General features: G+C 42.9%; 1 protein-coding gene across 11 annotated transcripts in view; it reads left to right on the top strand.

Annotated features, from left to right (window-relative positions):
• Positions 1-321: 321 nt before the first annotated feature.
• CASK (calcium/calmodulin dependent serine protein kinase) overlaps positions 322-27,381 on the top strand; it is a 187,803-nt gene continuing 160,743 nt past the window's right edge. For 4 of the 11 annotated variants that reach the window (XM_081951515.1, XM_081951513.1, XM_081951517.1 and 1 more), the window contains exon 1: positions 324-1,063. In XM_081951515.1, coding sequence (XP_081807641.1) covers positions 1,005-1,063 — 59 coding nt within the window. In that variant the 5' untranslated portion in view covers positions 324-1,004. Of the gene's footprint in view, positions 1,064-27,381 lie in introns of all 11 variants that reach the window. The other 7 variants (XM_081951509.1, XM_081951514.1, XM_081951510.1 and 4 more) reach the window with 3 other exon arrangements.

The raw sequence follows: 27,381 nt of genomic DNA on the forward strand, positions 1-27,381 counted from the left end.
CAACTATTATGAAAAAAATACTCAAAAGCACTATGACTGAGATCTCTCTCTCTCTCTTCCTATGCCTTACTATCCCATATCCGTACACCCGAAGCCATATTCGTTTTTTCATCTTAGTTTAGGATACCACTCCAATCTCGAAGCCTTGCCTCGAAAATTGCTAGGAGAAAAACCCACCCGTTTGAAAAAAGACAGCAGCACTTTTCCCTCTTGCTGCTCTATGACGTCAAAGCATCTGCGTCTGCGCAGAACAACCACTTTTCGCTTCCATACGCCAAACGCGTATTTTTTGAGCTACTTGTGGGAGTGGCTTTGTGCAGAAGAAAAGAGGGAGGAGGATGAGCGGGTGAGGGAGCCCCCCCCCGCCCTCTGTAACGAAGGGTGCGCGTGCTTGCTCTGGGCGGTTGCGTGACTGATTAAAAAGGTGGCGACTGGGACAGGAACGGCGCGCGCCCTTCGTTAAACGACTTATCGCTGTCGTCGGCGCGTGGTCGGAGACTCGTCTGCCTCTCCCTTCCCCTCCCGCGCGCTCCCGTTCTGTCCCTGTCGTTTGTGAGTGTGCACCAGTGGGGGAGGGGAGCGAATGAGGAGCCTCTGCCCTCCGCCGGCTCATTTTTGTATTCATCCCTTCCATGGTTGCTGCTCCACCCCTCTGGCTGGATAGCCTTTGCCTCTTTCGCCGGGGTCCTAGGAAAGAAAAAAAGGCTCGCGGCGGAGGGGGTGGGAAAAAGGTGACGACCTGGCGGCGGTAGCGAGAGGCAGGCGGGCGGGTGGCTGAGGCCCAGAGGAGAAAGAAACGGGGAGCGGCGGCAACTGGAGAAATTTTCGGCGTAGCCATTGGAACCTCCGGGACGGATTTGGCCTGTTCGGTGTGAAAGGACTGGATTTAACGTGGTGTGCTGTTTGGCAGCGGCGGCGTGTTGTGCGGGTTGCGCGGAGGGGATCCTGCCGGCGCCCCCTCCCGCCTCGGCCGCCTGCAAGGATAATTCTGTCCTATCTGGACCATGGCCGACGACGACGTGCTGTTCGAGGATGTCTATGAGCTCTGCGAGGTGATCGGCAAGTAAGTGGCTGGGGTGGAGGTGGGGGGAGGCAAATGGGCCAGGAGCGGGGAGAGACCCAAGCAATCGGCTGCAAAGCCTACTCCCCGACGGGAGGGAGGAATGAAATGGAGTAAGAGATGCTCGGTTTCGTTCCCACCTGAGTTGGGCCGCCGCCGTGTCTTATGCGAGGAGATGAAGCCAGATCCTCGTTGCTGGAACGGAATGATATGACGAGTAGCTTCATCGTGGCGCCCACGCAACATCACAGGATAGGAGAGGTGACCTGATGTGGGGTTTTTTTTGTCTAGCTTATTTCTTTCATTCGCCACAGTTCAATCTTTAGTGAGGTCTGATGTTGTAATAAATCCGGTTTTGCTCTGCTTTAATATGCATGCAAATTTATGTGACAAGTTGCTTACCTGGAGGGTATACCAGGAAATATGAGACTGGGTCCTCCGCCCTGGTTTTTTTTTGTAGTGTCCCTAATGCTAGATACTTTACTGTTTTTTGCTACATAATATTCATCTCATTGGCAAGGAATTGGCGCAAAGGTAATGATCAGTTTCTTCCTAGATCTGTCTCAAAATAATGACTGCAAGAGATATTGGCCTTCTTACTCATTATGCAACTTTTCAAATTAATGTTCACTGTTTGCCCAAAAGTGAAGCTGCAACAGTTGCTAAAATGCCTCTGCTTCATATTTTGAATGTCCAATTTGGTAGGTTGTTTGAAAATGGCAGCTGAAGTTTTCTGTTTTCATTTTTATTTTATTTATTTACTTGGAAATTTATATTGCCGCCTATTCAGACATGGCAACTCAAGGTGGCTTACAAGAATATAAAGCCTTATATAAAAACAAAACTAGTAAAAGAGAGAATCATATAATACATTAATAATAAAATAAAATAACACCCCCACCACCAAAACACATCACAGGAGCCATTTAATGGGATCCATTCCGCTCTGCGTTCCCCAGGCCCACTGGCAGAACCAGGTCTTCAGTGCCTTACTCATTCTAGAAATGAAAAATGCAGTTAATTAAAGTAGCAAAATAATATAGCTCATTTTGTCTGTTTCACCCTCCCCCAATATCTGCTTTTGGTTTGGGGAGCTTGTTCTAATCAAATGAAATGTCACTAAAAAGGAAAGTTAAATGGAAATGCATGATAATAACTTTCCTTATTATAAGTGAATATGTTTTACAAGTTAGATGTTTTTGCTCCTATTATGATTTAATGAAGTAGCTTTTAATTTATGTTCTGTTGTTACTATAACTGCTTAAATTCAAAGATTTAGTGTGGAAAAATAATTTAACATGGATTTTGTTAGGGTTATTTTCATGAAAGTGTTGTGCTATGTTTGCTTTATACAGTTGGGTCTATTTAATGTGTTACACCTTTTGCCAAATATTTAATTTTTACTTTATTATACAACATAAGGATGCCATCTCACTTTCAATTTTTAACAGCAACTTTCTCTATGAGAAGAAATAGAGTTTCTAACTCATGGTAATTTAGCACAAGCCTAGAAATTTTGGTCAAATATTTATGATTTTTTTTTTTGGTAATTATTGCATTCTTTTTTCTTTGGAAAATAAATTAAAAGTAATACATAGATTGTGTGGCAAATATATTTTATCAACTTTTTTACAGGGGTATAATGTTGAGATCATAGTGGTATTTATCTGCGAACTTACAGCCTTTGGCCTTACTGATTTAATATCAATTTGTGCAATTTTCCTATTCTGCCTGTTATTGTAAGGAAGTTCAGATTAAATTGAACTGGACCAGGTCTTTCAGTGATAGCCTCTTATTTTTGGAAGGAATATTTTTTTATTCTATCAAGTTTTTTTTCATATATTCTTGTTCTCTATATGCTTTACTGTGAAATATTATATGGTGAAGTGCAAATGGGATGAATGAAGAAATGGTAGATTTAATATAGAGTAAACCATGAACTCCTTGGTACCCTTAAAATAATCAGAGATTATATTCATACAAAATACTCAAGGGTATATTTGATTGCATATCCAAATTATGAGTAAGAATGTGCTTTAAATATTCCCCCTCAGTAGTAGTTTGTAATTAAGGCTTGTTTTAGATTGCTCATGGTCTCACGTGTCATGTGAACCTGGATTAAGAGGTAGTTTATGGTAAGTATCCATCAATTCTTCAAGAAAATAATATGGGATACAGCCACAAAATAGAGTGCTTTTGAAAAGACAGCTTAATTGTTCCATTTTTGTTTTTAACCTTTCCCTACATGAGACACAGGGGTTACTTTAGACAAAGAGAATGAGGGAGGGGGATTCTGAGCAAGATATAGCTATCCTCAGTCTTTTTTAATTATAATTTAAAATAATTAGAATGTGGGAAGTGGCAGCCAGCACAAATATTACTTGGCTATCAGGCATCAGCACGAAAAATGGTTTGAAGTAAAGAAAGTTGCCTTAGTGGTTAACTAAGGTCATGGTATATTCGGCAAACGTGTCCCTAAACTAGGATTAAAAAATAATTTGGTGTATTTTCTGAATATAAACCACATTTTTCAGACTTAGCATCTTTCTGATGTTTGGACATTTTGGCTTGATATTGAAGCACTATTGATATATAATTTATATGAACTGCATAGAGTGCTTAGAAATTATCTGTCTAATAATTACTCTCTTGAAACCTGGCGTGTGCGTGTAATATATCACAGAGATGAGTTCACTCCCTCATATTTTGTAAATATTTAAGTATATTTTTTCATGTGACAACACTGAAGCCAGCACTTGGCTGCAATGTAAAGTAGTGAGTATTCAGCTTGTATAACAATGTAAATGTGCTGTCCCCTCAAAATAACACAACACACAGCCATTAATGTCTAAACTGCTGGCAACTAAAGTGAGTACACCCCTAAGTGATAATGTCCAAATGGGGCCCAAGTATCCATTTTCCCTCCCTGGTGTCATGTGACTCATTAGTGTTTCAAGGTCTCAGGTGTGAAGGGGGAGCAGGTGTGTTAAATTTGGTATCACTCTCTCTCTCATACTGGTCACTGGAAGTTCAACATGGCACCTCATGGCAATGAACTCTCTGAGGATCTGAAAAAAAATGAATTATTGCTCTAAATAAAGATGGCCTAGGCCAGTGGTCGGCAAGCCGCGGCTCGCGAGCCACAAGCGGCTCTTTACACATTTTAATGCGGCTCTTCTGTGTGCCGGATTATTATCCTCCCTAATCATTGTGGATCGAAAAGAAAAAAGGGAAAGGGGCGCTTGTTTTGAAGCGCCCGCTCCCCTCCCTCCTCTCGGGCACTTCAAAACAAGCGCCCCTTTCCCTTTTTTCTTTTCGACCCACAATGATTAGGGAGGATCCTGAAGTCGGGCGGGGACGAGAAGCGAGGAGGCAGAAAAAAGTTTCTTTTTCTGCCTCCTCGTTTCTCGTCCCCGCCCGACTTCAGGATCCTCCCTAATCATTGTGGGTTGAAAAGAAAAAAGGGAAAGGGGTGCTTAAAGGTTCAAACAGAGCAAACGCTTCAGAGGCAACAGTTTTCACGGGGAATTAGAACAGAGAGCCCTGGAGTTTCGCTGCCCACCCGGTCAGACCTCGCTTTCCTCGCATGATTGGCTAATTTGCTACTGCCTGGCTCCCCGGTTAGATTTTTGCTGTGGGGGGGGAAGCTCCTTGGCCTCCGTCTCTTTTTCTCCCTCCTCGCTTCTTGGGGCTCCACCAATGGGGGAGCAAGGCTCAGCACCAGGCTTTGGGCTAACACAGGGGTCTGCAAAGTTGGCTGTTTTAAGACTGGTGGACTTCAATTCTCAGAATTCTGGGAATTGAAGTCCACCAGTCTTAAGAGCCAATTTTGCAGATCCCTGGGCTAATATGATTGATGCCCTTGGTGGACTTCAATTCTCAGAATTCTGGGAGTTGAAGTCCACAAGTCTTCAAGCTGTCAGGTTTGAAGACCCCTGGGTTTTTTTTTTCTAAAGAGTTAGGGGTGCAAGGATCTTGTAACTTGTCAGCTTTAAGACTTGCGTGCTTCAAATGCCAGAGTTTATTGAAACTAAAAACAGTGTACCATCCTATGTATTTTCGTTTTTAAAAATGTGGCTCTCAAAATAAATTTCAATCGTGGTTTTGGCGAGATTTGGCTCAGTTGAAAAAAAAGGTTGCCCACCACTGGCCTAGGCTATAAGAAGATTGCCAAGACCCTGAAACTGAGCTGCAACATGATGGCCAAGACCATACAGCGGTTTAACAGGACAGGTTCCATTCAGAACAGGCCTCATCATGGTCAACCAAAGAAGTTGAGTGCACGTACTCAGCATCATATCTAGAGGCTGGCTTTGGGAAATAGACGTATGAGTTCTGCCAGCATTACTGCAGAGATTGAAGGTGGAGGGGGGGGTAAGCCTGTCAGTGCTCAGACCATACGCCGCACGCTGCATCAAAGTGGGCTGCAGGGATGTCATCCCAGAAGGAAGGCTCTTCTAAAGATGATGCACAAGAAAGCCCGCAAACGACTTGCTGCAGACAAGCATACTAAGGACATGGATTTCTGGTCCAATGAGACCAAGATAAACTTATTTGGTTCAGATGGTGTGAAGCGTGTGTGGTGGCAACCAGGTGAGGAGTACAAAAACAAGTGTGTCTTGTCTACAATCAAGCATGGTGATGGGAATGTCATGGTCTGGGGTTGCATGAGTGCTGCTGGCACTGGGGAGCTACAGTTCATTTAGGGAACCATGAATGCCAACATGTACTGTGACATAACTGAAGCAGAGCATGATCCCCTCCCTTCGGAGGCGGGGCCTCAGGCCAGTATTCCAACAGGATAATGGCCCCAAACACACCTCCAAAACGATCACTGCCTTGCTAAAGAAACTGAGGGTAAAGGTGGTGGACTGGTCAAGCATATCTACAGACCTAAACCCTATTGAGCATCTGTGGAGCACCCTGAAACGGAAGGTAGAGGTGTGCAAGGTCTCATAACATCCACCAGCTCCGTGACGTCGTCATGATGGAGTGGAAGAGGACTCCAGTGGAAACCCGTGAAGCTCTGGTGAACTCTATGCCCAAGAGGGTTAAGACAGGGCTGGAAAATAATGGTGGCCACACAAAATATTGACACTTTGGGCCCCATTTGGACATTATCACTTAGAGGTGTATTCACTTTTGTTGCGAGCAGTTTAGACATTAATGGTCCTATGGTTATTTTGAGGGGACAACAGATTTACACTGTTATACAAGCTGTATACTCACCACTTTACATTGTTGCCAAGTGTCATTGCTCCAGTGTTGTCACATGAAAAGTTATACTTAAATATATATAAAATGTGAGGGAATGTACTCACTTCTGTGATATTCTCTCTCTCTCTCTTTCTCTCTCTCTCTCTCTCTCTGTGTGTGTCCATTCATGCTCATTATCTGCCTAGCTCTCATTTTAATATTGTTCCACCTGATATAAAACATTTTACATGTTACTGAGTCCAAAATAAATGCATATTTAAATTTTTAAAGTGCAAAATAGTACAGAGACCAATTCTCAGCATAATTTTGCATTGCTTTGCAAGACTTTAAAATAATTATTTCAGAGGTTATGTATTATAACACTCATTTAACTGAATAAGACCATAATATATGTTCCTCTGCAGCAAAGCCAAGCCCATGAAAGCATAGATGATTCTAGGATCTCAGTCTTTCTTCCAGTTTTCATAAATAAAATCTCCAGCCTATTAGCATTTTATTTATATAAATGTCTTGTGTTACTGGTAAAGGAGAAATGGACAAGCTATTTGGATAATTGAAATAAAGTTAACCTTTGAAACCTTGCAATTTGTGGCACCTGAAATGTGCCAGAAATGGCCTGAGTAGATATAATAAGTATAGTAATAACTATACATTTGCCCAATCTGTATTGTAGGAATAATTTTGAAATTGCTTTTGTGGAAGCCAAATTTAAATTCTGTAGCCTTGGAAAATGCTTGCTCAAGAATGGTCTTTGCCCAAAATTGGAAAAACAGGGAAACTCCACATGAAGGGGAAATAATTAGGAAAATCTTGATCAGCGCTGAAATGGATAAATTGATGTGGGAATTGAAGAATAAAGTTGTATCCAAATATTATAAGATCTGGGATAAATTTTATCTATGGTTAGAATATAAAAGGGAAAGTCCAAAATAGGCATGACCAAGATTCATAGAATGGAGACTAGAATTATGCATGAAATGATAAAAGCGAGAATGTACAAGATAAATAAACCAGCACAGCTGAAAATAGGTTACTTTTTTCCTTTTTGTAAATATGGTATGGATCAAATGTTAAAAAACCAGGGTGGCTACAATTATAACTGAATATCTCAGCATGTATGGCATAGATTCTGCCAGGGCGGTTTACACTGTGTCCAATGTTTTAATTTATGTTTAATAAAAAACTTTTTAATTAAAAAAAAAGAAAATGCTTGCTCAGATTCTATTATATAATTTTTAAATATGGCTTTAGAATAAATGATAGCCTATTAACTCCAGGCAATTTTAGATTAATTACATATATTCCAGAATTGGTTCAGATTTGAGTTTTGGATAGAAACTGAATTAGTGGTTTATTGATACAGGGATTAGATAGTGAAGAGTTTGGCCCTGTTGGGGCCTTGTAGTCATAGTATCTGTCTTATCATTGCTTCCAAATTGGGGTTTGATGCCCAATATGATGATAGTTGTTTCTCTCAATTTGAGTAGTTATTGCAGGATTTCTGGGTAACCTTATGGTAGCTGAATTTTGACATGTCTCAGAGTTCAGTTTTGATCTCCTCTACTTACTTTTTAACATCTAAATCGAGTTTATTATTATTTATTAAATTTAGCCAAATAAATTTATAGATGTGGTCTGAAATGTCATTGTGATTCTTGGATTTTTTTCTTGTTTCTAATTCCAGAGTTACATTGGGAATCTTGAATAGGAGTCTGAGCAGTTTTAGGGTAGGGAAGAACAAATAAGTTGTTTCATCAATGCAACAGACAAATTCTATAAATGAAATGGTTAATATGACCAGAAGTATACTACTGATTTCACTTAAGGTTGCACATCTTATAAACAGCCAGTACATAATTTGCAAGTATTGATCTTGTTACTTAAAATGGAATCACAAGTAATATCAGGGATTAGAATTCTAGATAATGCTGTTATGTCAGGAGATAGAAAACATTGTGTTAAAAAAATCCCTGTGATTTTTAATTCCCTACTCCTGTGGGAATAGTAAGCAGTTTCTGTAGTCCATGGGTGTCAAACTCAAGGCCCGGGGGCCAGATCTTACCCGTGGGGTCTTAGATCTGGCCCGCGGGGCTGCCCTGGAAACAGCAAAGGACCAGCCCGCAGTGCCTTTGCCAGAAAAATAGAGATCAGAAGGGCTGCAATAGCTCCAGCCTCCTGAGTTCCATTTTCACTGGCAGAGGATTGCGGGAAGCCATCACAGCCAAAAACGGAGCTCAGGAGCCTGTTTTTGCTGGCAGAGTGTTTGGGCCACCACGGGCACCCATGACACAGGTTGGCCATGCCCAACCTGGCGATGCCCACCCTTGCCCCCTGAGGTCAAACACAACCCTGATGTGGCCCTCAATGAAATCGAGTTTGACACCCCTGCTTTAGTCACTTCTATATGTCCTTAATGTACTTCATATTATAGCACTATTTATCACTGTTATTTATAAGTCTCATCGTAATAGTATACAAAATCTAAAATAACATTTCAACAATTGCTAAAAAGAATGTCCAACATTAAATTAAATGAAAATTACTTTTATGTAAATTATTAGGGTTGCAAACTTTAATATTCTGATCCTAAGTGACATTTTTAGAAAGCATTGTTAATTCTAGTACAACCCTAATGTATGTTTTTGGAAATATAAGGAGAAATATAGCTAGTCTTCCATTTACAGCCATTTGCGTAGCAGCCATTCAGTTATTGTGGCACTGAAAAAAGTGACTTATGATTTTGCACTTATGACCATCATAGCATCCCCACGATCATGTGATTAAAATGTAGGTGCTTGGCAACAGGCATGTATTTAGACTGTTGTAATATCCCAGGGTTATGTGATCACCATTTGCAACTTTCTTGGCCAGCTTCCAAAAAGCAGTCAATTGAGGAAGCTAGATTTGCTTAATGACCATGTAACTTAACTGCAGTGAATCACTTAAATGTGACAAAAAAGGTATAAAATGGGATAGTGTGATTCACTTAAAACGGTCTTACTTAGCATTGGAAATTCTGGTCCCAGTTGTCATAAGTCAGGGACTATCTGTATAGCTCCCTATGGAGAATTTCAAGGTTTTATATTGCTGGATATGAGAAGTATGTGCAAAACATTGAATCTGAACTTATTTGAATGGAAACATTCTGTTCTGAATGCAAAATAAGCTATTCTGATCAATTTGGAACTGATTTGAGCTCAAAATACCCATTCATTTCACCCATTCAGGTCACAGAATTTTTGTAATAATTGTGGATATTCTCCGCAATTGGTACTTAATAATCTGCTTTTGGTAGTTTTATTTTGGTACCTTCGAGTCAGTGTTTAATCCTGGTGACTGCCTAGACAAGTGCCTGTATCTTTCTTGGCAGTATTTTCAGAAGTGTTTGGCTCTCAAAAACCAACCAGGAATTAAAAATAGAAGTAATTTAATTTTTTTCTGATTTGGATTTATCAACTGCCATAATTTGTTTTGCATACCTACTTATATATCTTTCTGGATAATTTTTCAATGTTCTGATGTAGAATTTGGCTTGATACATTAATTTACCTTACGAATAACTTTATAGTACTTTTGTCTAAGTCAGTGGTTTTCAACCTTCCTAATGCTGCGACCCTTTAATACAGTTCCTCATGTTGTGGTGACCCCCCCAACCATAAAATTATTTTCGTTGCTACTCTATAACTTTACTTTTGCTACTGTTCTAAATCGTAATGTAAATATCTGAAATGCAGGATGTATTTTTATTGTTATAAATTGAACATAATTAAAGCATAGTGATTAATCACAAAAACAATATGTAATTATATATTGTGAAATATTTATTTCTGATTACAAATAAATGAAATTTTGTCTTGAAGCATGGTGTAGCTTTGGTTTTTCTTGCCTAAGTGTTAAGAGTTTACTTTACTTCTACTCCCCTCTTCTTTGGGGCAGCCCCTCGGATATTGGAAGACTGCTATCATATCACCCTTAAGTCCTTCTTTTCATTCAACCAGACATACCCAGTTCCTGCAACTGTTCTTCATATGTTTGAGCTTTCAGTCCCCTAATCCTCTTGGTTGCTCTTTGCACTTCTAGACTAGAGTCTCCACATCTTTTTTATAGAGGCAGCCAACATCTTGTCTGCTCCTAAATTTTGGGTCTGCAAAGAACCACATTCTGGAGGCTGGACAACCTAGACTGCTATGCAATCATACACACACATACACAGAGACACACAGTGGCTTTATTCCCACAGCCTCCTTAACTAAGTTGTCTGCAGCTGCATTCACAAACTTACTTATGCTGCCTGGATGGATCTTCAACCTGGTTTGGGGTTGTTTGCAGGATTGCTCTTAACCTTGGTGGTGGTGGTGGTAAGTTTAACCTTAATTTATTGGGCAAACGTGCATTGTTTGTTTTTATTTTTTATTTTTAAAAAGTTCTTTATTTTCTCTTTCAAGTTCATTCACAAATATACACTCTTATAATTACCATTAATTATATAATTATCATTAATCATTTATTTTCTTACAAATGTATAGAATACAGTTTGGGTCACTTTCTTGCCACCCCATTTTTTTTTTGCAACCATCTTGCTCCTTCTTCTCTACCTCCCTTCTCTGCCTTCTTCTTTCCTCCTCTCCTTCCTCCCTTCTTCTTCCCCTCTCTTTCCTCCCCTCCTCCTGTCTTCTCCCTCTTCCCCTCTCTCCTACTCTTAATTCCCCTCCCTTACTTCCTCTGCTTTTACCCTTTCTTCCTTTCCCTCCTCCTCCTTCCTCCCTTCTTCTTCCCATCTTTCCTCCCCTCCTCCTCTCTTCTCCTTCCTCTTACCCTCTCCCCTACTCTTAATTCCCCTCCCTTACTTCCTCTGCTTTACCCTTTCTTCCTTTCCCTCCTCATCTTTCCTCCTTTCTGTTGTTGCCCTTGCTTATTTACTTTCTTTGATGGGTTCTCAGGGTGGCATTTCAGGAAACGCAATTTTATATTTTTATACATATCATTTTCTCTTACATTTTATTTCTAATAATAATTCCACTTGTATCATTTTTTAAATTGTTATCTTGCATTGCGTTTTCTTTTTTTGCTCTTTTCCTTTGTGCATGGTTTATGGTATTTTTAGCAAGCAAGTTTTCATTGTGTGAATGGGGCCAATTCAGGCTCCTGAGCTGGGCTCTTGATGACAGGTCTGGTTGTGGATTTAGATATAGTTAAAAGTACCTGGCAGCAGTGTGGAAAACATAGCCGTGTGCACGCCCCACATAATTACCGCCTGGAGCAGGACCTAAGCCCCTTCCTCCCTCGCAGGAACATTTTCCCGCCATTACGAAGTCTCCAAGGCTAATTGTACGGGGTGTGCGCAAGCATCTATGTTTTTTACGGCGTGGAGCCGGGGTGGATGCACTGCGTGGCCGGCGATGACTCCAGAGCCCATCCACGGGGGATTTCAAGGAACGCGAGGTGGAGTCTAAAGTTTAGAGTTGAGCTGGTCTCAGCGACCCCTGTGAAACAGTTGTTCAACTCCAAAAGTGGTCGCGACCCACAGGTTGAGAACCACTGGTCTAAGTGATGAGCCATGCTTTTAACTACAATGTAACTTCAGATAGTAAAATTTTCCCTCACATATATCATTTTAGCTGACATTAAAAAAATTATCTGCTACTTTATGGTAATGCTCAAACTCTGTTTAATGTTAGTAAGTGCTCAAACAATACAAGAATTTGGGTTTTTTAAAATTTCAGATAGTTAACTGCTTCATATAAAGAACCAAAGGCATAGATATAGAATAGGTAGAACCTGGCTCAATAGCAGTAATTGCAAGAGGGATCTAGAAGTTCTAGTAGACAATCACTTAAATATAAGCCAACAATGTTCTGCAGTAGCCAAAAAAGCCAATGTAGTCCTAAACTGTACTAACAGACGGATAGAACCAAGATCACATGAAATGTTAGTACCACTTTATAATGCCTCGATAAGATTACACTTAGAAAAGTGCATCCAATTTTGGCCACCACAATATTAAAAAGATGTTGAATCTCTAGAAAGAGTGCAGAGAAGAGCAGCAAAGATTGTTAGGGGGTTGGAGGCTAAAAATATGAAGAGCAGTTGCAGGAATTGGGTATGTCTAGTCTAGTGAAAAAGAACTAGGGGTGACATGATAGCAGTATTCCAATAAATGAAGGGCTGCCAGAAAAAGAGGGCCTCAATCTATTCTCCAAAATACCTGAAGGCAGGACAAGAATCAATGAATGGAAACTAATCAAGAAGAGAAGCATTCTAGAACTAAGGAGAAATTTCCTGACAGTTAATCAGAACAGTTAATCACTGAAATGACTTGCCTCCAGACGACGTGGGTGATCCAATACTGGAAGTATTTAAGAAGAGATTAAACAGCAGTCTCTTCGAGTGCGAGGTAATGTCTGATAGGGAGAGCCTACCTTCTCCTACTCCCTTGGATAGGGTTCCGCACTCGTACCCACCGTGGCGGGGCCCCACCAGGGTCCTTTACTTTCAGTGGAGATGCACGAAGTAATCGCCAAAGTGATCTCCTGGGGCATTGCCGAGGGTTTGCAGCAGCCTGAAATGCAGCCAACTGCAGATCAGCCAGAACAATAGGCCCCTCAGACTCGCAAGGAGTGGACTCGCTCCTACAAACCCTCTTCCCCTCCTCCATTGATAGCTAGTGCAGAGTCAGTATGGGAGGATGAGGACCATGTGGACCAAGACTTTTCCGCTTGATTCCTGACAAGCCTGCCTTTGCTGAGTTATTTAAAGCACCTTGTTCAAGTCCATTTTGTTTAAGGCAAAAATTTCCACTCATATGGAGGTGGAGACCACCCAGAGCAAGGGATTACTGATCTGACGGATCCAAGTAAAGGGCTATTTGATGAAAAGGTTCTGGCACAGGAGATTGTTCCCTCGCCTAAGCTTTTCAAGGATGTGGTCCAACGCCAATGGGTGCAACCGGGGACCTTAGCTACTCCTGGGGGCAATGATAAACGTGTGTATTTGGTTCACCCCAGTATGGAGGAGATGTTGAAACTTCCAGCTGTCGACCCTCCAGTGGCAGCACTTACCTCGTTGTCAGTACTGCCACCTGACCTATTGGAAGGCCTCAAAGAGGAGGATAAGAGGGCTGAACGGGCTTGTCATAAGATTCATCAAGCTGCAGTGTGGACCATTAAAGCGGCCACCTCCACTTCATTTTTTAATAGGGCCTCTATAACCTGGCTTCGTCAGCTGCTCACCAGGTTTCCCCCCCAGGGATTCCAGAGTACGTCACGACGTAAACAAGATCGTGGCCGCAGTGGAGAATTCGGTGGATGCCACCCTTAATGCGGCAAAGTTCGCTTCGCACGCCATGGCATCCAACGTTACTTCTCGCCATCTCTTATGACTTCGCCATTGGAACGCGGACATGAGATTCAAGTGGAAGCTAGCATCAGCTCCCTTCAAAGGGGGTAAGCTGTTTGGGAAATCTTTGAACTCTGTGCTGGTGGAGAACAAAGACAAGCGGAAGGTGATGCCTTCTGTGTCTCGCAGACCTGACCGCAGGTCTCCATTTTCTTCCACAGGTAGCCCAGCACAACTTCCGTTCAGCATCCGTACCCGCAGGGAGTGGATCGCGCACAGGACAGGCAGCCATTTCGGGACAGGGCCCGACATTAGCCTTTCTCCTGACGGCCATTTTGAGGGGGGTCTGGAACAGACCATTCCATCAAAATAAGTGACCACCATCCCAACACTCCCATGGGGGGGGGGCTGCAACTCTTTGCCACCCATTGGGAGGAGATCACCTCGGGTGCATGGGTCGTTCAAACAGTGCAAGTGGGTCTAACTTTAGAATTTCTCTCCCCTCCCTCATCCGCCGCCTGACCCCCAGATACCCCACCAAGAAAAACCTCATGGAGGCTGAGATACTTCATCTAAGGGAAATCAGGGCCATAGAACCAGTCTCTTTTGGGCAGGAGCGTAGGGGATTCTATTCCATCCTGTTTCTGGTTCCCAAGAACTTGGGTGGGGGGTGGAGAGCAATATTAGATTTTAAAAAGTTAAACGAACATCTGGCCTACAAGAAATTCAAAATGCAGTCCCTGCAGTCCTTCCTGGGCTGCATTCAGGAGAGGGATTTCCTGATGTTAATCGACGTAAAGGAGGCGTATCTACATGTTCCCATCAGACCCGTGCACAGACTGTACCTGAAGTTTTTTTGGGGGGTCCCACTTTCAGTACACGGCCTTACCGTTCAGCCTGTCGTCAGCCCAGAGGACCTTCACAAAAATTCTGTCAGCAGTACCTGCACAGCTCCGGGTGCGCCCGATTTGTCAGTGGAAAGCCTGCAAGAAATCAGAAGTTGCAGTCATGTGAGGTCATGCTTAACAATATAACCAGTACTTCTGGATTTACCATGGTTAATCAGTATGGTCATGTGATGTTGTGCTTTGACTACTAAACAACAGCAATTATAGTCTCAGTTGCTTGATAAACCAAGGACTACCTGTACCTGTTTTTTTGGAGTCGGTTTTGTGTAGTAATTAAGGGCAACAGACTAGAAGCTGGGAGAGCATATGTTCTATCACCCGTTTGCAAAGCCAGTGAGAGATCTTGAGCCGGTCACTCTCTCTTACTCTAGAAAGCAGGCAATGGCAAACCACTTCTAAAATCTTACTGTTCTGACCCAGCCTTCGCAAGTAATGATAAGACATTTACTCACAAGTAAAATAACCCCCTTTTTAATAATAGGGCAGTAACATTCTTTTATTCTCAGGGATAAGCGAAAAATCAAATGTAATTAGTCCCAACAAACCTGGGTTTATCCAAGAAATCCGAATTGCTTGCCGTATACTAAAAGCAAATGGTTGTTTGTGACAACTGGCCACTCCCAAACCCATCCTCTTTATTTCCCAGCCAGGAAGGTGCTGGTTATCGTCTGCTTCTCCCTGAGATCCAGCTTCCTGCTTTCCTTTGCTCTCCTCTCTTTTTTCCCTGCACATACGTGCATCTGGGATGGGCCCCATCTGTTCATCCCCCACATTCAGCTCAGGCCCTGAAAAACACTGCCTCTCCATTTGGGGGAGGACAGAAGGCCCTGCCTCTGCCTCTGTCTCTGATGCTGTTTCCTTATCAGAGCCTTCCAAAGGTAGCCCAGGCTCTCCCTCCACCTCTTCCTTGTCTAACTCTGCGGCTGTCTGCTGGCAGACGATAGGCCACAACACTTACCAAGAAAAATTCAGGAACTAATCCAGGCAGTCACCAAGAGTTGAAGGCACATAAAGTTATTTTTTAAAATATATTTAGTATAAACCACTAAATGCCACTCTTAAATAGTGCATAATATTTTGACATAGTGTTTTTTTTCAAAAATGATTTTTCTTAAATATAGCCAGAGAGAAAAGTTTCAGTTTAAGCTTAGATTTTCACAAGTACAGATAGTGTTTGGGTTACAGTGGTAATTGGGACCAGGATTGCCATCAACAAGCAGTGCAGTCATAAAGCATAGCATCACATGACTGTATCACTTAGCAACAGCAATTCCAGTTGCCATCAAACTGAAGATACATGGGACATGGGACAGGCAAGAAGACTAGGTAAAAAGTGTCATGGGGGGTGAGGGAAGGCGCAAATTGTAGAGGCTGGAGGGAACTGCATATGGGCAAGCAATGCTGTGGGCAGGAGAAGAAGCAGGATTACATTTCCTGCCACCTTCAAAATTGAATTTGCTTTGCTTGTGGGAAAGCTGGCAGAGAAGGTGATCATGTGATTGCAGCTCCCTGCAATGTTGTAATACAAACCAGGCGCATGAGCATCTGCACTACAATATATGCCCATGGGTGTCCTACATTGGCTAGAAGTTTGAGGATCAGCCATATGTCCATTTTTTTCAGTGCTGCCATAACTAAGCGTTCAATGGAAAAGTGTAAACTGAGGACTACCTGTAATTTTTGGTTCTGTTCTTAAAGCTATATATGTTAGTAACCATGATTATACTGAATTACTATAATGATTACCCTGTTTCCCTGAAAATAAGACCTTCCCGGATAATAAGCCCAATCGGGCTTTTGAGTGCATGCGCTAAAATAAGCCCTCCCCCGAAAATAAGCCCTCCTCAAAAATATTGCAACACAGCAGCAGCCATGCTCGCCACCTCCTGCACCTCGAAAATAATAAGACCTCCCTGAAAGTAAGACCAAGCGCATATTTCGGGGGTCAAAAGACCCTGTCTTATTTTCGGGGAACCAGAGTACCTAACCATTGCAGTATGATCTGGAGCAGGTATCAAACTCAATTTCATTGAGGGCTGCATCAGCATCTCAAAGGGTCAGTAGCTGGATCCTCATGAATGGATGGGTGTGGCTGGCTCGATGCGGCTCATTGGGCGGGGCTGACTGGAGACAGCCGGGTTGGGATGGAACAAATCACACCAGCTAACTCAAAGTGGGTACAGTTCAGTGCCCACAAGCTTCCCAAGCCACTGGTAGCCGTGTGTTTGCACGCGCGCGCACACACACACACACACACACACACACACTTCATTCCAAGTTTGGGAACTTTTATCCACAGGAAGGAGAGGGCCTTCTCTTCAAGCCCAGGCATGATTGGCAGTTTTGTAAGCTCAGCTGTGGATAAAAGTCTACAATCTTAGAATGGTGTTTGTGTGTGCGCGTGCTTGCGCATGTGTGTGCACACCAAAGGAAATATTCTTCTCCCAATCCCAGACATTGTTGGCATTTCCCTGTCCGGTGCGCCTCTCAGCAAAGCAGGAGGCAGAGGAAGATGCTGCTGCATGTGGAAGCAAGGAGGAGAAAGTATGCAGGAAGCAGTTTTCTCCGAGTCCAACTTGACAGATCTCTGGAGAGCAAGAGGAAGAGGCAGGAGAGCAGTGCTCCCTGGTCCTGCATGAGGGAGGATGGCCCTTCTCGAAAGGGAATCCTTATATCCAGTCAGACCTGGTAAGAATGCTCATTTGTTGTGCACCCTTCCCTCATTCAGGTCCCCCACCACCTTCTCCTTTTCTCCAGAGATATGTCAATACCATTTCAGATACGTGGCTGTCCAGTCTTCTTTTAAAAAAACCTCCAGCACCTGGTGATATTTAATCAGTTACTTGTACTTATAAAAGAAATCTAATGCAAGGAGTGGTAAAGGCCCCAAATCTCTCAGCAATGGGGGAAGGACAGGGGCTGCTGAATCGCATGGTGGAACCTTTTTTCACAGTGGCGGAAGTGGTATGGAGATGGGGCGGCAGCTTGATCTCCCCGGATAACAATATTGGAAGGAGAGGACCTGGAGGCATCTCTCATATACGGCTTGGAGAGATGGCTAGTCCCCTCAGAGAGAGGGTGTCCTACAAGTACACTGACCCCATCCTGTTCCTAGACTTCCAAGTGATGGGGAGCTGCTTTCTCTCCATCCAGACCTTCACAGCCTCTGGGCACTGGGTGATCACCTGAACGGCATTGCCTGACCAACCAGGCATGGTAATAGAGGACAGTGTATGAGCGTCTCATGGATTGTGTCTTCTTGCTCCTTTTTGATATTTCCCCGATACTATGAAACAAATATCAGGTGATATTGCACCCTGTTCTACCAAATGATGTCACCCAATGATTTCATTCACAAAGGAACTGGAGGCTGTGGAGATCTGCGTGGGAAGGAATTTCTTCACCTTAACCCAAACTATAGGGAGGTTTTGGCCTACATGGGTCTGGAGAGGGCTTATCTTTTATATTTGCTCACAGGGCAAACAAAACATCACCCCCAGATGTTGCTATCTACTCTTGGGAGAAACAAGAAAGGCTGAGCCTGCTCCAAGAACCCTCACTCAAACAACCTTCAAATAAGCAGAAGATTGGGCTACTGGTGGAGAGTCCCGGGCATCAGCCCAACAAATAGCTGTCAAAGGTAGAGGCAGAAAGGGGTCTTGGAGGGACAATGCCCATTGGCTGCCCTTCCACTGACTTCTCAGCAACCAGATGCCAGGCAGAAGGATCGCCACCCTTGGTGTGCTGGATCAGAAAAAGATCAGGGGAGCGATTTACGGGGAATAAGGAAAGCTGGGCATCCTTTGAGATAGTGGGAAGGGAAGTGGAGAGAGTTCAAATCTGCAACTGCATTAAAAACTACACAAATGCAAGTAAAAAGGGGGGATTTGACATCTCCCCCTCAGAAGAGATCTACTGCCTTACCCCCCTTCCAACTTGGCGCTGCTGCTGCTCCTCACCTCCCTGAAATGCTGGTAGCCAAGTGTGGAGCCAGCGCTGTTTCTCCCCAGCCAGACGTGCTGCAACCTGGAAGGGAGAGAAATCCATGAGGCTTTACTGGGGCCAATCCACTCTTCCTGAGAACAACTTCCCCATCGCCTTCCAGCTCCACCACCACCACTGCTGCCCAGTCTGACTTGACTGGCTGTCTGCATCCTGCAACATAGCTCTGAGCAAGGCTGTACTCAGAGCTCCTGTGTCAGCTTAAGCCAGTGGCAGCCCACCCAGGCACTTCTCCCCTGGCAGATCCTGGGACACACTGCTTTCCCTGTCTACCCTCCATGGCTCCCTTGCCACTCTCCTTGGGGGTGGGATGCTTGCAGTCGTTTGGAGATTGAGTCTCGGCTTGGCCCGGGAGGGAAGAGGCACAGACTTGGCCGTAACTTTGTTTCCCACAGTTCCAACAGGGAGACTGCCAGCCAATGAGCAGCCAAGGGGCCAATAAACTGCAGCTGCTGCCAGGCACCACCAGCCCCCCCATCCCTTTTCCTTTGCACATGCCCAGAGGAAGTGCATGGCCGGGTTGGGATGGGTGCGGCTCAGTCTCTCACTGTCTCCAGGATGGACCTGTGGTCCAGATCTAAACACATCACTGCCAGATCTGGCCTGCGAGCCTTGAGTTTGACACCTCTGTTCTGGAGTATCCCCAGTATTTCTGATTTTACCTACTTGTATTCAATTTATTTGGGTGGAACTGAACTTACTTGATAGGATTGCCTTACAGAATTATGTTCAGTATCTATGATCAGACTTACCTGCTATTCTTGAATGAGTACAGATTATTAAGGTTGAATGGTTTGCATCCAAAGATTCTGAAGAGACTTGTTGATGATCAAACCAGAGATCCATTATGGGAAACTTGGAAAATGGATCAAATAGGGTGATTGAAAAAGATCAGATTTGCTTCAGATTTAAAAAGGGAAAGGTAGTTCTTATGGAAACAGATGAGCTTGTCTGACATCAATAACAAAATGCATTCTAGGCCAGGGGTGTAAAACTCAAGGCCCATGGGCTGGATCCGGCCTGTGGGATGCTTAGATCTGGCCCGCTGGGCCGGCCTGGAAACATAAAGGACTGGCCCAGAGTGCCTCTGCCAGCCAAAATGTGCTGCGGGGGTCCCCCACGTGCAGCCCCCAGCAGCCCATTTTTGGCTGGCAGAGGGTTGCAGGAGGCCATGAACGCCGAAACGGGTCCACCATGACCACACCCATCTCCGGCTACCACCAGCCGGCCCCTCTGTGGTCAAACATATCCCTGATGTGGCCCTCAATGAAATCCAGGGTGGATAACAAAGGTGGATAAAAATTGATGTTTTTTTTAAAATGATTTTTTAAAATTAAATTTGATTTTTTTATTTTTATGAAATTTATTTTTATAAAATTCTTTTGGACTAAAAATCTATCTAAAGATGGTTTTCTATTTAAGATACATTAATAATTTAGTTTATTTAGCATGAAATGGAGTTTAGTTATGTTGCACGAGGCTGTATATTCTGCAATATTTACATTTTTGGTAAACTCATTGAATGAATCCAAGCTCTGCAAGCTAAATAGGAAACCTTCATTTTGTTTGCAAATAATAACATTAAAGATTCTAACTGCCAGCGAGAATGAGCCCTTACATTTAAAGAGAATTTGAAATTCATCATGGCAGCATCTGTTGGGCATCCACTCACCTGCTGCCCGCCACATCCCTCACCTTGTTGTGTCACTGCCGCATCACCAGCCATCCCATCAAATGAATGGGACTTTCGGTGAGTCAACAGCAGGTCAGAGGAGGAGGCATGACAGAGATGACAGTTGCTATTTAAAAATTATGATTTAAATCAAGTTGGTTCTCGGGAAAGGCAGAGGAGGGCGATCTATTTCAATGGTGTCGGGTAATGGGAGATATGGGGCAAGGGCACTGGAAATGTGACCCTAATGTTTAGTACCAATCTCGTGTTCTGCCCCCTTGCATTAACCTCAATTACCTGGTCAACATATCTACGGTGGCCCTAGTCTTAGGCTGCTGTTTTTAAATGTCATATTAGCTTGCAACAAGGCTAGCCTTATTGATGATTTGATCCTCGAAGAAAAGGCTAATCTGTCTTGTATAACCAAGACCTGGCTGGGCCCAGAGGGAGGTGTTCCCCTCATAGAAATGTTCCCAGTGGGTTGTCGAGCATGGCACCAGTCTAGTCCTCAGGGCTGGAGAGGGTGTGTGGCTGTTATCAGAAAATCTCCCGTGGCCGCAGCACTGGCTGGTGCAACGCGGCATGTCTTTTCTCGTGTGTCTTCGGAGCATGAGTTTTAGTAATGGCAGCAGCTACCCACAACGCTGCTGGGGCCTCTAGAGATCCATCAGGTCTCAGAAAGGAGGGAGGACAAGTCTAGAGACGGACAAGGGCGGCAGCCTATTAGCCCTCAGCTGCCCAGCGCCCATCCAGAGCTGCTGTATGAGATGAACAGCGCAGGCAGCGGGCGTGGAGAAATGGATTGCTAGACCCAAGAAGCAGGCCCAAGTCAATAGGCCCGTTTCCCCCCACAGATCCAGATCCCCACTAGGGCCCAGCTCGGTCCATTCTGTATTCCCCCCCAGGGGATTCAGCCCTTCATCACCTTCCATATCTCCCCCAAGGCCGGATAGGCATTCCAGGCAGGACATCTTATCATCCCCTTCTGGCTCCCCAAGGGCACCCAGGGATGAGTTAGAGGACCCCTTGGAGGGCACCCCCAGAGATTGCTTACCTTCTGCGAGCCTGGCTCCCCTTTGCAGAAGCCTACAGAGGAGGATCTCGATGATTTGGATCTCCTACCCAAAAGCATCAAAAGGCTTATATCATCAGCTATATCTAGAGGTATAGCCACTGGCCGCAAGGGCTCATCCCAGAATGATGGAGGTTCCCGTAGGGACAGTGGACCCCAAATGGGATCCCACGATAGGCATTCTACTCCTACAACCAATACAAGGGAGGTCCCTAGACCCCCATCTTCCTCTATGGTCAGCAAGGGCTCCGTCTTGGGGAAGAAGGCCCAGCAAGATATGGGGTTCTCAGAGGATGAGGAGGCTCTCCCCCCAGATCCTCCCGTCTTCCCTGGCCTTTTCCCCCCATCCATGTTTAAGACACTCTTACATAAGGCCTGCTCAGCTGGCGCAGGGTTGTTGACAGTCTCAGTTCTGTGCCACAACATAAACTGGCTTGAGCTGAAGGTAGCTCGGCTGGCCCTCCGCCATTTCAAGAACTCTGATAGATCACCACGTGCTCCTCCTAATGGACAAAGTTTTTGATTAAAACTTTAGTTTTTTCCTTATTTTCTGTTTTGCCACTTCACAATATTCTTCTATTTTTTAAAATTAATTTGGATCCTGTTTCTTCTGGGTCTTCCATGATGAAAACTAAATTATCTACAAATGCCTATAGCTTGTATTTTTCTTTTTTTATTTCTATACCTTTTATTTCTATGTCTTTTCTAATATTTCTATTTAACATTTCAAATGTCAATATAGATAGTAAAGGGGATGGTGGACATCCTTGTCTTGTGCCTTTTTTTATATTAAAGTTCTCTGCCATATCCCCATTTACCATCACCTTTGCCTTTTGTTTGTGATATATTGCGTTAATCATGTTAATAAATCTCTCACCAAAGTCCATAGATTTTAGTTGTAATAATAAATTGCCAATAAGTTATCAAATGCTTTCTGCTCATCTAAGAAAATCAGCGACATTTATTTTCCAGAATGTGCTTCATAATACTTCAGTAATCTGTCTCTTAGACTAAAATCCATTCTGGTCTGAATGTATAAATTCATTCAAAACCCTTTTTAGTCTCTCTGCTATTATCGAAGCATATACTTTATAATCAGCATTCAATAAAGATATTGGATTGTAGTTTTTTATCTGCATTAAATCTGAATCTTCTTTTGGTATAAGGATCACATTTGCTTCCATCCACAAATCTGATACCTTCGCTTCTAACAATACTTCATTATAGACTTTCAACATTGATGGACAAAAAGTGTCTTCTAAATACTTATAAAGTTCTGCCCATCTGGTCCTGGTGTTTTGCTATTCTTTTGCCTCTTGATCACTTCTGTTAATTCTATCATTGTTATTCGTTCATTTAACATGGCTTTCATTGTATCAGGTACTTTAGGTAATTCAGCTTAGCGCACAGGCGGGAAGGGAATGCGATGGGACCGAAAGCGAGAGTCCTTCCCTGCGTGGCTTATGTGGATGGGGCGTCTCAGTCTCCCCTCACCAAGAACCGGCGATGCTGCGCCTTTGGGAAGGCTCGGGTCTCACGCGTCTTCAGCGGGTAGAAGGGTTGGGTTTTTTTTCGTTGCGCGAGACTGGTGATTAAAACTGCTCCTCCAGCTGTGGGGGGGCGGCGGACGTGAACTCCTAAACATAGCGATGGAGTCGTCTTCCCCGCTTCTCGCCGGCTTTGCCCCCTTCCTTCTCCGCGGCCCGCTGAATGGGCGCGTGGGTGAACAGCTTCACAAGAGCCGAAGGTCCTGTCCCACCTGACATGAGCACATGGAGACCCTCGGCCGGTCTGCCATGCTCTGTAGAAATTGAGCTGCTGTCTCTGTAAAAAATTGCAGGGGAAGCTGAAATTTTGGGATGTGATTCTTAATGGGAAGAGTATCTACTCTGCTTGAGCAACTTTCTATGGTAAATAAGGATTGAACAGCGTACAAAAGAGGTTGTGGATTGTAATCCTTTCATGCTGTGGCAGGGCGTGATTTTGCAGCTACTTCGTAGATGCACGTTTTTTTCTATAGTATTAGTATTGTTAATAGGATTCTTTTTTAAATCATCTGGATTAATAAACAATCTTAATCTTGCCCACTGCTGGAAAGACTCCAGAAAATATGTGTTTAATTAGTAATATTTTTTATAGCATTAGCTGGCTGGCTGATTTGCTGAAAGAGGGAGGCACGTTTTGTTCAGAATAGTTTGTGGAATTGAGACAAGTGGTTCTCAAGCATTGACACACCTATCAAAAGTAGCTTACAGTGCAGTTTAACATCATGTCCTGAGTACATCCTTGGTTTCCCCCCATAATGAATTGTCATTGTCCTGATCTCATTCCCAGGAATGAGTGAAATATCTTTAATCATTAGTTGTACTAGCTATGAAGTGGCATTTTCCTCATGTCCATATTATTTCAACCATAGCTACAAAGTGCAAATTAGTATTGCTTATTATATGTTATTTTGAGATCAGCAACCTATTGTGGGGAACAAAAATGAATTTGGGAAGTGGCACATCTCTCAGTGTTGGGAGGCACTGGGACATCTCTCTAGTGTTCAGAAGACAGACACCTCTTGCATTCCTGGCAACAGCAGAGGTCCAGCACACTTGGTTTCTGGCTTTGTCAGGTCTAAAGAACCATGAACAACACATGGACTTACTTCTGAACAGTTTCTTTATTGTTGCTCACCTCCAATCTTGCTAGACTACAGCAATTACCTGCAATAATTATAGATATAATCATAGTCCTAATCGAAATCGACTCCAGATTACTGAACTTGGTGATTTAAGACTCCTGCTAAGTGACTTAAAACCAGACATTGGGAAACTGGTATCACTTCATCAAGCCCATCCATCACATTAAGAATTTATTGAACAGTGAAGTAGTTACTAAATTTTACTGAGTTTACTAAGTTACTAGTCACTAAGGTTCTTGATAAATGACTATCAGACTTTGAAAACCTGGTATCACTGGATCATGTTCAACAACTTTGTTGAATTAACATTAACTAAAACGGTTTTTAAATTGGATTTTGAATAAATGTGCAATTAATTTTTACAGTTTTGAATTTTACTGTTGCTGCCTTCCATCGTGCAAACCGCCCAGTCATATGACCCCCCCAGCCACGCCCACCAAGCCACGCCCACATAACTGGTAGTAAAAAAAATTTGAATTCCACCACTGGGTGGGGGGCACTGAGGATCAGTTTGTAGCACCAAGGGGACGGTGGACGGAAAAAGTTTGAGAACCACTGCGATAGAGCTTGAGAAGTGGCAGCTATTATGAGAAAGGAATTACAAATTGACAATGGCAACAGCACATAAAGAGAATTGTTTTATAGATGGCATATGTCACTGGAAAGATTGGCAAAAATGTTTAAAGATAAATCAACTAAGTGTTGGAAGTGTTACCAGATGCCGGAATCATTTTATCATATGTGTTGGACATGTGCAGACGCAAAAAAAATATTGGGCAAAATTTTGTATATGGTTGGAAAAAATGATACAGCAGCACATTGATTTAAAGCCAGAACTATTTTTGTTGGGTATTTTACCAGAGACATAAACAAGAGAGTTTAGGGTCTCTCCACTGGAATGAATCCCCTGTAGAACCTGTCCAGTTTATAATTTTTGACAAAGGGAGAAGGGGACACCCAAGTAGCCCTCTGCATATCTCCTCTGAGGCCTGGGTCTCCCAGGTGGCTGTGGTTGCCGCGCTCTTGGTGGAGTGTGGCGTATTGTAGTTTGTAACTGGCCTGGCCTGGTGTTCATAGTCCAAGGCAATGCAAGCTTTCAGCTGGTGGTTGATTGGGTCACCTTACGACCCATAGAGGCCAGTTGAAATGAGATGAAGAGCGACAAGTCGAGCCGACAAGTAAGAAATGAGGAAAAAAAGCAGTTCAAAATGGCGACTCATGTGGCTAAGCAAAGCTGCAAACCTCTGCTACCACATTTTTAAACCGTTGGGAGTTGTTCTTGGCTTCCCCCGGGACCCCTGGGTGTTGGAAAACATCGACCCTCATCACAGAAACTTGGCGCCGAGTTTGACGGCCATGAGCGCCTGAGCAGAAGCCCAGGATGCTGTGGCGCAAGGAAGAGGGAAAAAATCCAAAAAATCCCAAGCCTACTCCCAAAATAAATCAGGAAATTAATGAAGGAACTTCAAAAACAAAGGAAACAAAAACCAAACTAAACTAAAATAATGGAGAGTCCAAGCTTATCTATTTAGACTGCTGGAATGTCTTTGGATACGTCCTACTGAATTGAAAAACTGAATCCAGTACAGAACTAGAGGCATGGCTAACGAAATCCCAATTCAGTCCTGGGCAGTTAGGCATAATTTAACCCTTGCTTGGACTCTCCAAGCAGCACACAGGAGAATATATATTTGATTATTCATATAATAGCTGCAGCTAGAATTGTATTTGCACAAAATTAGAAAATGGAAAAAATTCCCTCAGAGGGAGAAGTAATTTTAAAAAGTTAGACTGTGCAGAAATGAACAGATTAATGTTTGCAATTAAAGGGAAGGAAGAATCGGAATATTATATGGGGGTGTTTTTATCATTGGATAGAAAATGAATATGGACAAAAACAAATAGAAAACTGAATAAATTGGGAAAGAAAGTAGAATTATAGGGGAGGAATTGAATTAAAAGGCCATTGTAATGTAAAGGTAAATGGAAATGTTAAATATGATGACACAAAAATTGTACCCAGATGACACACTGTAAGATTAATGATATAAGAGTGGTTATGGAAAAAAAAATTACACACACACACAAAAGATGCATATAGGTATATAATGAGGGGTAGGTTCCTATACCAGTTGGTATCAGTTCACTGCACGCACACACGCTGGCTGAATGTTTCTGGTGCATGTGTAGTTGGCTAAATATTATTCTGCCATGCATAGAAACATGCCAGCAACTGCATAAGAGACTGGGGAACCGGTTCAGGGGCATGGCGAGCCTGGGTCACTGCCCGTTCTGCGACCAAGGCCACAATTCCATTACTGGTCCGGCTGAACCAGGCCGAACCGGGAGTAACCCATCTCTAATTGGAGCAAAATATTGAAAAATGTCCACATTAAATTCTATATAGCAATATTGTTTGGAGGCTGTCACTTTTGACATTTGAAAGAGCAACTAATAAAAAAGTTGTTTTATAATTACCTTTAGAATGTATACATATCTTTTCTAATCTCAATAACCTAATGTAACAATCAAGATATGGTTTTTATATAAATATTATAAGCTTCACGGTCAGTTCTACACATTTTGAAATGACTGATGTAGAGTAGCTGAAAATACATATTAATATATTAAGGGAAAGAGTGAATCTCTGCTTATGACTAAGGACAGAGGGACAGTGTACTATATATCCCACACTGCATGACATGGTCTGTATCTAGTCCTTGAAGCTTATTTTAGGGGGATAATTGCTGCAATACAATTAAACTATCAATAACTTAAGGAGATTGATGTAAATATTCAAAACCATTTATTCTTAAATTCTCATGCATATTACATACTCAGGTGTTCATGGTCATCATGATAACAATGGTTTTGATTCAAATAATCTCAGTCTAACATGCACAGGTCATCAGATCTAGTCTTCATCTCTGAATAGTTTATTAGTATCCTGAAACTGAAGAATATAAGAATGAGATATTTGCCATCATTAGATCACTCTGGCTGCGATGTGACTCCTCGTTGGTCAATCATCATAGTCCATCCCAGTTGCCTGCTGCATCCTAGCAATCTGTTATGTGATCTAACTAAGGACTTGTTTGATCTGACTCTGGAATATGCACAACAAAATTATACTTTAGCAGCTCCTCCCTGTGCAACAGTGCCTAGAGTCCTTTGAACTCCAAGAGATGAAATAGCAGATATCGATGGGAATTCTGGTGCCACTGGTCTCTAAAGGATCCTCCCTGACACCAGCAGATTTTGACAATTATTGTCTATTCTAGTGGTTCCCAATATGGGGCCCATGCCTGAAAGGGAGGCAATTTGATTTTTTTAAAACAAGTTTTATTGGTTTTTACAATTTTTTTCAGGGAAAAAGGGTTAAAAAGGGTATAAAATTTTTTGACAGCTACATCATGCAGGGGAGAG

Source organism: Natrix helvetica (assembly GCF_964273705.1).
Source record: "Natrix helvetica genome assembly, chromosome: 4".
NCBI classification, from domain to species: Eukaryota; Metazoa; Chordata; class Lepidosauria; order Squamata; family Natricidae; genus Natrix; species Natrix helvetica.